At 29.6% G+C, this 13758-nt stretch overlaps 1 protein-coding gene across 1 annotated transcript in view; it reads right to left on the bottom strand.

Annotated features, from left to right (window-relative positions):
- Window positions 1-13758, bottom strand: part of Dhc98D (Dynein heavy chain at 89D) — a gene marked incomplete at its 3' end in the record, with an annotated part of 149794 nt that overhangs the window by 71450 nt on the left and 64586 nt on the right. The window contains exons 19-23 of the mRNA XM_067268098.1: window positions 12447-12766; window positions 7651-7845; window positions 5852-6085; window positions 3328-3425; window positions 1140-1329 (exon numbers count right to left, since the gene is read on the bottom strand). Coding sequence (XP_067124199.1) covers window positions 1140-1329; window positions 3328-3425; window positions 5852-6085; window positions 7651-7845; window positions 12447-12766 — 1037 coding nt within the window. The remainder of the gene's footprint in view (window positions 1-1139; window positions 1330-3327; window positions 3426-5851; window positions 6086-7650; window positions 7846-12446; window positions 12767-13758) is intronic.

Raw genomic sequence — 13758 nt, 5'->3', positions numbered from 1 at the left:
TTGTTGGCAAATTTTTGGCCACTAACAACTTGGCCATCCTTTTTCACTCTTTGTACTCTCCAGACTTGTTCCCTGAAGGTCTTTCCTGTTTCCAAAGTTGAAAGCCATCCTGAAAAGATGTCATTTTCAAAGTGTGAATGAGATTCAACAGAATTTGCAGAAACGACTACATTCCATCTCAAAATGAGTTCCAAGTAGCATTCCAACAGTGGCAAAAATGATGGGAACCATGTGTTGCAAGCAGGAGGAGTACTTTGAAGAGGACAAACATGTATAATATTGTAATTATGATAATAAAGTTTGTATGACAAAAGTTCAGTCTTTTTTTTTAACAGACCTCTTATTCCACCATATACCTCACTGTTAAAATAAGAAATAGTAATAAAAGATGCTGCTCACTGGTAACATTGCAGACAAGAAGTTCCATATTTTAGTACATTGTATATTATCCACAGATTATCTGTTTTCTCAGAATAAATGTCATTGCAGATTACACATGCAAAATACAGAGTATAACAAAAAGGTGTGTAAAATATTTGAGGAGTTGCAGAGATGTTAATGTTTTGTTCTTACTCTGATAGGTGAAGTGATAAGTGATTAGTGAAATTAAAAAGTCTCTAAAAAAAAATATAGTGAAATTTATGAGTTACCTTTTTGTTTTCCTTAAATTTAAAATTTTATTTTGTGACATGTATATTATTTATTAACTTAAAAAGAGCCGCAATTATGTATTAAAAGAGCTGCATTGCAGCTCCAAAGCAGCAGGTTGCCAACCCCTGGTATGGTACTTTAGACAGTTTGAAAGTTTAAACACAGATAATCCCCAGCTCAACTGTTCAAAATTATAGTATTTACTAAAAATAACTTTACACTGAGCCTTGAATTATGTAATAAAAATTTATGTAAACTATATTTCTAAAAATATTTTAATAAATATATTAATGAAATGGCCAAGGACAATATAAATATATATAAAAATATTTACATAAGAAGAAACAAAAAAAAAAATATCTTCACATTCTGTCTTTTCACAACCTCAGGAAAAAAACAGTCTTTATAGGCAGAGTAAACCTTTTTGTTCCTTTTGAATGGTAAATATTTTTATATATAAACTATATTATTAAATTTTTATTTTTTACCTTCAGCAATCTTTTCATTATAGTGATATTTTGATTTGGTATATTCTCTACATTTAAATTCAGTAAATTTTCCATAAAAGTTGGTTCTGACATCATTGCTCTTGCAGTTTTCCAAGATGTTTGTTTACCAAGTAAAGCACAAATACATAAAGCTACAGTCATCACTACTGGTGGAGGTGAAACAAATGATCTGTAAATTTATAAGGAAAAAAAATTCTATTAAATAAATTTAATTTATGTAATTTAATATAATACTAATATTAAAATTAAAAATATAATTTAAAGTGTATTGAAAAATTTGCTTTAATAAAACTTAAATTTATGTGCAATGCAAACGTTTTCAGTTTTGCTGACATACTTTTAGAGACCAAAATTTCAATATCCAAACAAAATAAATAAGATTGTTTTGTTAAACCTAATAAATTGAGAAAACTTCTGTTTTGAGAATTCTGTCTGTAGTAATGCTTTCATAAAAACAAGCATTAAACATAAAAATTAAACTCAGTTTTTTTAATATTGTTTTTCACTAAGAAATCATCATAAATAAATGAAACAGTTAAAATTTAAATGGCAATTATAAAATTATAAAGTTATTTTATTTTTATTCTAATATCTAAATATATAAAATTACTTGTCCTGACTGATTGATTGATTCATCATTGCCCAAAGCAAACCGCTAAAACTAAAGAGGTGAAATTTGGTACACAGTTAGGGTACGTCATGAAAAGGTACACTAAGAAGGGATTTTTTGAAATTCCCCCGCGAGGGAGAGGGAGAGCATTAAGGCTTAACCTGAAGAACGGCTTCTACTGTACTATTTTAGATGCAATTTTTTGGTTTTAACTATGTTTTAGTAGGGTACACAATGGGAATGCACACTAAGAAGAGATTTTTCAAAATTCTCCCACAAGGGAGAGAGTACTTAGGTGTATTAAATTGATAATATTTCAGACATTGTTATAAATATCTTTATATATTTCGATTTTTTAACCAAATGCTCCAACTTTTTTAAATTTGAATTTGTTACTGCATATTTGTTCAATTATAGAACAATTGTAAACGTTCCAAAAAATTGATCAAATTGAAAACAGTTTGTTTGATTCTCAGTAATTCTCATCATTCTCAGTGGTAGGTGTTATACAACAATTACTATGGTTGTTGAAATGCTGAATATAAATGGTCTATGCTTGCAAAATCTGCACGGGCAAAGTCGCAGGTAACAGCTAGTTGTATTATATAATAAAAGTTCATATATACTGAAGTTTAAATATACTATTGTTTTTATCTTCAGTAATTTTTTATTATAGTGATATTTTGATTTACAGTTTGTAAACATTCAATTTAGAAATTCTTTTTAGATTGACTTATAATAATGATTTTTCTTTTTATATTTATTTTAAAAATTTCATAACATCATGCATCAAATTCCAAATTCAAGGCTAAGATCAGAATGTACTGTACAGTACATTATTAAAGTTAGCAACATTAACTCATAGGAAAGTATAACATTTCCTATGAGTTAATGAAGGTGAAGAAAGATATTTCCATTGTATTGGGTCATGCATTGATTTGAGTTGTCAGTGATGCATCCACATTTTGTTTCCAATACAATCCTGTTAAGCATGTCTTGTCCTTCATCTTCAGACTATTGAGATGTGAGATGTACGGACAGTCCTATTCAGTTCATTTTATGTTCTTCCATAAGTTTTCTGAAAATCCACTGTATGCACACTTCTCAAACTTCTGCTTGTGTTGGCAATCAGATTGGTCTTTATCAGTAACTTTTGACTGTCTTAGAGAAAATTTATCAAACCAAATGTATAATGTATACTGCTTTATGTGACAAACACTTTCATCATAAACAAGAAGCATTTCCTTATGAATTTGCCATAAAATACACATAATGTTATGTAGATCTTCAACTTCAAGCATAGTTGTCATTTTGAAACTGAGCTGGACAAATGCATACAACACTTGGAGTCTGCTACCTCAAGGTGGATTGTGCTACTGCATAATGACATTTTTAGAAATTACTAACTGCCATTTTTAGCTATTACATATCAGTTTGTGACTTATTTATTGTCTTTCCTTCATAAAATTTCAATATAATGATTATTTGAAAATTTAAATTTCAGTTTTATTTTAATAAAATTATTAATCATATAATATTCAAATATGTAAAAATCACCTTATTTCTGTGATGTCAGATTTATCTATTTCTTTTAATGAATTACGTGCTGCATCTAAGGCTGAAAGTGTTTCACTTAAGGTCACTTCAGCTTCCATCTAAGAAAAAAAGAATCACATTTAGAACTCTTTTTTAATTTCATATTTAACTAATTAATATATAGAATTATAAATATTGTAAAAAATTGGTATTACACATTATTGTTTAAGCAGAATAAGCAAAAAATAAAGGAAGATAAAATTCAAAATTAAATTATATTGTGTAATTTATTTTTTAATATACAATAAAATGTAAAACTTTTATAAATATGATATAGAAACTAAGCTTTTGAGCTGTTTTTTGTTTGTTTAAACAATTAAAATATAAACTTACTCTAAAGCCACTAAAAACCTAATATCCAGCAAAGAAGTTTGGAGGTGCTAATGTTTTCATCCTTGTTGAATGAGCATCATCAGGCAAATTAATCGCCCATCTGCTGAAACAATGGAGGATTGCCATACATGTGTAAAGAGAGGAGGGGGGAAGATAGTAAGATTTATAGTTCAAAGAAAGACATCCATGCTATCGGGAAAGAGCATTGCAAAAATTAATAATGGTATTATTGTAGATCAGACTTCATCATAAAAGGATTGTCCAACACTGCATTGGTTATTTTTGCCTCCAACCCAGACATCAATGTGGACTTTGACCATGCACACCTCTTACATAGCTCTTCCTGGCAACTCTTTCTCAAACATCTTGAACAGATAGAAATTTATAAGTCAATAATACCACTATTAATTTTGTACATTTTTACAATTTTCTAGCAAATATTACTCATTGACAATCCATATACAGAATGAGTATGAGAGCAATCCTGCTTCTATCTCACTTTCAGCTGTCCTCTAGCAAGCCCTTTTTTATCTAGCCAAAACATAGCTGCTTTATTGCTATAATTTTGTTGTTTATAACTATTTCATTTATAAATTGTTGCATCTTTTAAACTTCTCGTTCAAATGCTTGTAATATATTCAATTTTTAAAATTAATCTTTTAGGTAATCTTTAAAATAATATGAAATTATTTGTTAAATGAGTATTAAATGTCTGTTTTGAATATACAGTAGAGCATCATTTATCCGAAAGCCGGTTAACCGACAGCTTTCCAGTCTATGTTACATCCAGCTTTCCAGTCCGGACTATGTTGTGCTGAATCGAACATTTTTGATACTAGATTAACTTCTAAAGTATAATTTTTTTGTTTTTATATTTTTCAATATATTTATTTTGTTTGTACAAAATAAAGAAATAATTTTTAACGATACAATAGCATCGATGATTATTATAAAAATTTCTGTTAGGCTTAAAATCGACGAAAATTCAACACAAAACGACACGCGACAGAGAAAAATTCAACATGAAGCGACACACAATGGAGAAAAATTTCAACATCAGATAGGTTAATATATTTTTTATATACGATCGAAAAATCGGTTATCCGAACAACCCCAGTCCTCAATTAATTCGAATAAATGACGCTCTACTGTAAATGTTTCACTGCTAAGATGTTATTGCTGTTGTTCAAATCCAATAAGTGTTTTGATATGAAATAGTAAAATCACTACTTGACATACCAAATTTGATGGCTGATTTCACTCTTAAAAATATTTTTAACTTATAAAAATATTCACTTTTTAGTTTTTGATATTTTACAAAATTATAGGAATCATTAAAATCAAAAGGGAACACTTGGGCAATGTTCATAAATCAAAGGAATTGTGCAAAAATTATAGGAAAATAAAGTGGATCAGCAATAAGACATTATAAAATTGATCAGCAAAGTTAATAATGTAAGAGAATATCAAAAAGTTCACTCCTGAAAAATCAATATGAAAACTCAATCTCATAGAGATGAAATGAAATGATTATTTCTTAGTACTTGATTGCTTACTATTCCCTCAATTCGTTGTATTTCCTTTGAAATTAGCACAGTTTGCTGCTGAGAAAAAAAAAATCACACAGGAACTCTTTCTGAGTGGAAAAAGTACGTTTATTTTCTATAAAATGATATGCATTTTGGGCTTACTGCCCCTCTTCAGTCCTAATATTATAGTGACAGCTGAAATAACTAAATTATTACTTATTAAATTATTAACAAATAAAACTGTAGAAATAAAATTATTTTGGTTAAATCATATAAAATTATGGGCTAGTATAAATAAAACTGTAAAAATAAATATAATTTCATAAAATGTATAAAATGTTTTTTGATTAAAAAGATAGTAAAACAAAAAACCTTAGAAACCAATTAAAACTGGCTAAAAATAAGATGTAAGAGCATTCACTCATAATGATTATATCTTATTTCACTCTATTACAAGCTTTAATATTATATAAGTTTTAGTGTTTTCTTTTCATCAAAATGGAACATAACAAACTGTCAATTTGATTTTTTTTATTTTCATTTATACATGCAAATTCAATAGGTAAAATTCTTATATATCAGTATATATAATGCATTGAATATTATATTTCACAATGTCTTACCTTCTCACGACTTATAAGTTCATGTTTTTCTTTTAGCTCTTCAGCTTTGACATTTTCAATTTGTTGTTTTTCTTTTATTGTAAGAGTTTGCAATGAAATTATTTCCAACAATTCATTGCAAGCATCAGTTTTTCTTTTCAAAACAATTTGTTGTTCATCTAATTTTTCTTGAAAAAATAGAATTTGTTCTCGAGCAAGTTGAATTTTAGTCAATCCTTCTACAATTCGTTTGCTCTAAAATAAATATAATCTTTGTATTAAATTATATTATTAGTAATTTACAAATGTTCAATTATTACAGATATGTCGTACTAACCTTGTATAACTTTGCAGTTACTACTTAAAAATGTAACACAAACGTTTTTGACCCACTTCTAGGGTCTTCCTCAGGTGTTTTATAAGTTTTTCTGGTGTGACTTCGATTTTTAACCGTTCAGGTCTCCAATGTTTCTATCTTCGGAATTTTTTAAAATTTCAAAATTCGAATCTCCAAACGATGTGCGTCTATGCATTTTGGCACAGGCGCACATCATTTGGAGATTCGAATTTTGAAATTTTAAAAAATTCCGAAGATAGAAACAATGGAGACCTGAATGGTTAAAAATCGGAGTCACACCAGAAAAACTTATAAAACACCTGAGGAAGACCCTAGAAGTGGGTCAAAAACGTTTGTGTTACATTTTTAAGTAGTAACTGCAAAGCTATACAAGGTTAGTACAATGTAACTGTAATTATTGCTTTGTTTGCTAGATGGATTTGATGTTCAATTATTACTATATTGTTATATTTATATAGATTGAACATCTCTAATCTGTCATTCTGTGATCTGGCAACTCCCATGATCCAGCACATTTTGGATTTGCTGCCACTAGGTTGTAGATATGTTATGTCTGTTTGTTTGATTCAAAGAAAATTAATTAGGGGAAAGCCAAAGTACCAGAAGCAAGCTATATTGCAACAGTGGCTGAAGACGGTTGATGATAACTCTTTCAAAGATTGATTCAACATAGAAAATCTACTTTGCTGCATGCTGTACCTCCTCTGTTTCTGATCTACACATACCAAATAAGCATAGAGACCCTGATGACCCTTCATATCTTGATACTACTGACCCTGCTGATTTCTGATGTAATCCAGAATTAACCAGCTTTGCTCAGAAAAATGATATATTAAAATTAAAAATAAAAATACACATATATAAATTGAACATGTTTGCCAAAAACTTTGGAAATGAAAATTCAAAGTAATGCATCCATATAAACAATATTATTGGTTGTTTATACGGAATCCTTTCTTGCGCTAAAGAAAAGAAAGTCAACTGCAGAATTTAATCAGATGTTAAAATTTGTCTCCAATAACTCATGGCTGGCACACGCTATCCAATCTGGAACTGTTATTATGAAAACAAATGGAGAGAAAATTTATTTACTCTGATGCTAATTGAGTTTTTTGAAAATCAGAAATAAATACCAAAGAAAGACAATGCAATTTCTTACTCTTTAATTCACATTTATGAAGAATTGAAGGAATAATATTAAAATAACAAATTACCAACTCCCAGATGAGAGATTAAGTGCATTTTGCATACCCTTTAATCAGTCATGAGGAATAGTAAACTTAACTATATTTAGTTTCTATTTGCCATTCCATTTGAAATTATGAATAAAATATATAAATTTTATTCATAATTTCAATACTTTTATTAATAAATCACTTAATATTTAAACTAGGTAAAGTGCTTTTAATTTGAATATAAAAAAATAATAAATTTATTAAAATCAAAATAATTTTGTTCATACCTGTGAAACAATATACATATTTTTTTCCTCTAATAAGTTGTAATATGTTTGAATAAAATCCAAAAAATACTGTGGTGTTACAAAGTTTCCTTGATTCAATTTAAAAAATTTTCTGCTGTAAATTTCTACTGAATGATGCACTTTTAACATACATTCAACAACATTAGGCAACTCTTCTTTTGAAATAAATTTACTCTAAAATTTATCACATAACAAAACTCATTATAATAAAACAGTTACATTATTTAATACAATTATACAATATATATTTAATATACAGTTACTTATACATAATATACAAATATATATATATGCACAGGGCTTTTCATTAATTTAAGTGCACTAGAACTTCAATTTTATTTGATTGTCAGGAAAATTGACGTATCCATTCTGTACTATTTGGCAAACCATCCTGGAAGGATTTATAGTTCCTCAATGTGTTGAAATTATTAAAAATTATCATCAGAATTCCTGTTCAATTTGGTAACGTTTTATGCACTTTGTTTTGATTTATGGTCAACATAACTAGCCAATAGAACTCATAACAATGAACATAGTTTAGAAAAAAAATTGAAGAAACTGGATCAATTGTTGATGAATGTACTCAATCATGCCAATGAAGCATAAGAAGTAAAGAGAAATTCAGCTGTTAATTGGCCACCATAATCTTGTGACTTAACTCCATTGGATTACTTTTTATGGAGTCACATAAAATTCCTTGTTTCTTCCAACAAGCCACAAACTGTTGATGACCTTAAAACAAATATCATTCATGTTATTGGAGAGATGCAGCCTGATGTATGTGCCAGAGTCATTGAAAATTAGGTTAATTGTATTCATTCTGTCAAACACAATCATGGAGGTCATTTAAATAATATTGTTTTTCACGTGTATGGTACTAAATGTACTACAAAATAAAACAATTAAAACAATATTATCTTTTGAAGTTTTCATTTTATTTCAATTCAAAGTTCTACCAACTTTTATTGAAAAATCCTGTATATGTTATTGGACAATTCTGAATTATCAGTTACTTGTCAGAGGATATCAGATTAATGAACTTATATTGTAATAAGATAAATTTTTAAAGAATTATTCATAAAATTATAATTTCTTTATCGAAGAGCTATAAATTCCTAAATAACTTTTTTCACAGTTATAAATATAAAATTATAAAGATAAATTTTATATAAGTTCTAAGATATGAAAATGGACTTCCACTGCTATGGTCATCAACCAATCAAGTGAGGCCATAGCATAACTTCAAAAAAAAGTAATAAATAAAATAAATACAGATTCAATTGAGAAAAAACATTCTGGAACCATTCTGTTCCAGAAATGTAGAGAAAAGTGTTCTCCACTTTTGTTTTTCCTATTGTGTTTATTCATTTTTATGTTATTTATTTTTATTTAGCCAGTTTTCTGTTCCTGACAGCATATTAATATTACAAAAACTGAGAACATCCATGGTGCTGGCTTAAAGCTAATAGAATTGTTGTACTCTACAGAAAGAAATTAAAGATGTTAGATATCATTATTTGCATTAGTTGCAGCATTATTCCAGCTCCAGTAATATAGCATTAGTATTTTATTTAGATTCAAATATTTAAATAAAAAAAATTCATATAGTGTAAGACAGCTAACAATAATTAATCTATTTATTATTTATAATTATAAATAATAAATTGTGGTACTTCCATCCCAGATTTGTGTTGTTTACTGTGTTAGTCTCATCCTGTGATTTATAATATGCATTGCATACTTATTGCTGGAGGCAATAATGCTCTTTTCTTGTCCTGTCAGGTGAGTGTCCAAGTATGTCCAACCATGCCAGTGTTCAGGATTCACCAAATTAGTAGGAAAAATAAGATGACAATTGTGAAGATATATAATTAAAAAAATTGGTGTAGTGGCCATCTTTACCCTTTTTGGGCTTCTTCTCTTTGGACTTAACCATCAAGCGGGCTTAGGAGATTGTTCAAAGAGGACTAGTGATCAAGGAGAGAGCACATGTGGGAACAAGAAGAAAGGAACTCTTTATCCCGAGTATTGCACACCACTAGGTGTGCAATATATATATACACAGAGGAGTGCAAAAGCAGGTATACAGTTGAGAATCTGAGAAATACAAATGTTTGGTGTTCATTATTATTGTTTTTATTATCTTTTATTAGTTTGTATTCCTTATTTCTGATTTAATTTGTACATAAAAATAAATATTTTTTCTTCCTATTTTCTCCCTGTATGTTTTTTTCCATAATAACAACTGTATACCTACTTTTGCACCCCCTCGTATGATATAGTAAGTATATATATATATGAGGGTCATTCAATAAGTCCTTAGAAAATCCAATAGATGGCGATCATAGCATCGAAAATGGCTTGTTTTTAGTAAGCATCATGACTCACTACACAGCTGTGAAAGTCTCAATCATATCCATCACATGATTTCATTTTTATTGTCAATTGAAGCAAGAAACTTTTGTTTTTGTTAGAAAAATGGAAAAAAAATGAGTTTCAAGCGGTGATTAAACACTTATATTTACACCTGTAGGCTTAACACCAAAAGAGATCAAAGCTGAGTTGGATGAAGTTCATGACATCTGCTCCTGTTTTTGCAACTGTTTACAATTGGATAAATGAGTTTTAAACATGGCCGTACATCCACAAAAGATGAAGGTCGTTCGGGATGTCCAGTAGAAGTGCCTACTCCCGAAATGATTGGCAAAATCCATGATATGGTTTTGAGTGATCAATGAATCAAAGAGCACAAAATAGTTGAAGCCACAGGCATATTGCAAGGTACAGTGTTTTCAATTTTGCACGAAAAATTGGGTGTGAAAAAAATCTTGGCAAGATGGGTGCCGCATTTGCTCTCAGTGGAAAATAAACATAATCATGTGGTCAACTCTAAGGCTATTTTGGCGCTTTTTCATTGCAATCCTGATGAGTTTCTGTGTCGATACATAACTGTGGATGAAACGTGGATACACTACTACATTCCAAGACAAAGGAACAGTCAAAACAGTGGGTTTTTGAAAGCAAAAGGGCTCCAAAGAAGGCGAAGAGGGTGAAATCGACTGGGAAGGTGATGGCCACGGTTTTTTGGGATACATGCAGAATAATCTATACCGATTACTTAGAAAAAGGAAAAACAATAACTGGAGAGTATTATGCGTCATTATTGCACCAGTTGAGCGACGAAATCAAGGAAAAACGTCCTCATTTGAAAAAGAAAAAAATCCTCTTCCATCAAGACAATGCACAGGGTGCACACCTGTGCAGTTTTGATGGCCAAAATCATGAAATTAAAGTTCGAATTATTACAACTTCCACTGTATTCACTGGATTTGGCCCCCAGTAACTTTTCTTTTTTTTTTATTTCCAAACTTAAAAAAATGGCTCGGTGGACAACAGTTTACGTTGAACGAGGAGGTCATCGCCCAAACAGATGTGAGAAACTAGTCTTGATAAAATTTGGAGAGAAAATTCATTTTTCATCTTTCGAAAGTTTTTCAAACTTTATTACCAAAGGATGATCTCATCTCTCTCCCTGGAGTTGTTTCTTTCCCAGGGAACTCATTGAGTGGGTCACTGGGAACTAATCATTAAAATTCACAATTGGTGAAAAAGGATAATGTAATTTAGAGTATTAAAAAGAAGTGACTCAAGGACAAGGGGTTGTCGAGAGTTTGCGAGTGCATCAAAATAAGTGCCATCAAAAAAGGAGAAGAGGTATCGTCATCAAAAATTATACTCTGTGTTTTGACACCTTCAAACTTCCCGGATTATTATATCCAGTTTTCCATCCAGTTATTCATTATTATATCCGACCACCATCAAGGAAAAGGGAAATTTAACGCCTCCCCAACCAACAACCAACCGAATGAATGACAAATCAGCAATCCGGAAGTCCGCACAATTTAGTGCATCCAAGATATGTATATCAATTCGCAGTGTTTTGTAAACTCTCTCTCTCTCTCTATCATTATTTGAAAGCATAGAGCTATGTATTCCTTTTTTGTTAAATTAAATCAGTTATTTTAGTTGTTAACCTTGTATCCAAGTGACTCACTTCCGATCTATCTCTCAACCCTCCTCCATCCTGAATCCACCCACGCATGTGACCACTAGCGCAAATTCCAAATTTAAGGCCATCAAGGGTTCTGTGTCTATCCTAGAAGACACAGTGGTGTCAGCCCTGACAAGACACTAGAGGTGCCGACCCTCTGGTCACACAGATGCCTATTTTGAGGACCTTCCGAAATCTTACTTTTTAGATAGCTTAAAAAAGTTGGAGAAATGCTTGGAAAAGTGTATAGAGCTTAAAGGAGATTATGTTGAAAAGTAAAAAAAAATCTACTAAAATAATTTGTTTTTCTGTTTTTTTAAGGACTTATTGAACGACCCCTTGTATATTAAAAGCATCAGGTTCTCTTTGGAACAGTGAGTCAGAGATGGCTCCCTAACAGTGGAAAAGGGAGAAAGAGAAAGTGACTTAAATCAAAGTACATTCAGTGAGCTCTTCACATATTAAATATATTGTACATACCAAAATGCTCAGAGGCAAGAACTTCTCTATATCTAATAACTCATAAAGGAGAGATAGTGAATCTAGAGGGTGTTACAATTTATATATAATTCCCAAAATAAAGTATATATATAAATTTTAGTTTCCAGCAAACTAAAATTTCCTAATAAAATAAAAATTTATTTAAAATTTCATAAAATAACCATTATTAAAAATTGTTATTTATATTAAATTATTAAACACTTCAATATTTTACACTTTATACCTTTTCTAAAAATTTCCATGCAACACTTGAAAGAACATCTACTGGCCAAGTTGAAAACCAATCAATAGTAGTAGTATTTATTAACCCTGGGAAATTTTGGAAAATTTTTCTTAAAGTATTTCCTATAGGTGATATTCCGACAACAACATGAAGATTTGCTTTGAATCTTTTTTCCACAAACTGCCATATATTTTCATTTGTTATTCCATATTCAGTTACTTCTGCTTTAACCATACTTATAATTCTGTCTTTTTCTCTCTTAGAAAATATTGTTGACATTGTTCCGCAAGTTAACATATCATTAATTACTTTTAATATTTCTGTAAAAATGAATTAACTATAATACTGTTCTATATTTTAACTTCTATATGAATAAATATGCAATTTAATTAAATTTTTAAAGTAAATTTTTAAAATGGTTTATAAAAATAAATCTTTTTTTTGTAATTTATTATAAAAATCTCATTCTTTACATTTACTAAAATAATAAGTTTACAAATAGATAATTTTAAATTTTTATTAATTTTTCAATTAAAAATTTCTATATTATATTTAAGAATAAGAATAGAATCGACATGCTGAATTTTGAATGTGTATCACTTCATCACTACAACTAAGTAAGAATTCTTTTATGTAATCATAGCATTTTCACAGTTTTTAACTAAAAATTTCCTTCTCACAGATGCCACTTGATCACTTTCACAATTTTTTTCATGTGACCACTGCAGGGTTCAATCACACAAAATCTGTTGGTTATCCACAAAATTATAGAGTAAACATGCCAAAATCGAGACACTGAAAAATTTGCCACAAATAAAAAACCAATAGAAGATACAAAATTAACCTTATTTATTTTAAGATAACACATTACTATTGTAATTACAAAGTTCATAATCTCCTTAAATGACATCATACTCTGCTGAATGGACTTTATGACGAACACTAGTCGTAAGCTTATGCACAAGTTCATTTTGTTTTCTTATTTGATGCCAAATCCATTTATGTTGAAAGCTTTCTTCATTTTGAACAACTTTGCCTCCTTTGTTTTCCAAAATTCATTTAACAATCAACCAATACTGTTTGATTGGTCAGAGTTCTGGAACATTCATGAATGAGTATTAAAAGAGTGATAAGTTATGAAATCTGGCCATAATAGTGGCTTATCAGTGTGTTGCTTCAAAAAAGGCAGAGGACCTTTTTTAAGGAATTTTTTTTTGTGTAAATGCCTGCAATTATTTTCCAAATAAGAATGAACAATCTACTTTTCAAACCACAACAACAGAAGGCCTGCCACACCATGCACAAAACATGT

The sequence above is a fragment of the Centruroides vittatus genome, unplaced genomic scaffold (genome assembly GCF_030686945.1).
Source record: "Centruroides vittatus isolate TY-2023 unplaced genomic scaffold, ASM3068694v2 contig_3155, whole genome shotgun sequence".
NCBI lineage: Eukaryota > Metazoa > Arthropoda > Arachnida > Scorpiones > Buthidae > Centruroides > Centruroides vittatus.
Note: the sequence above shows the minus strand (reverse complement) of the source record. Positions and strands in the feature narration are given on the sequence as shown.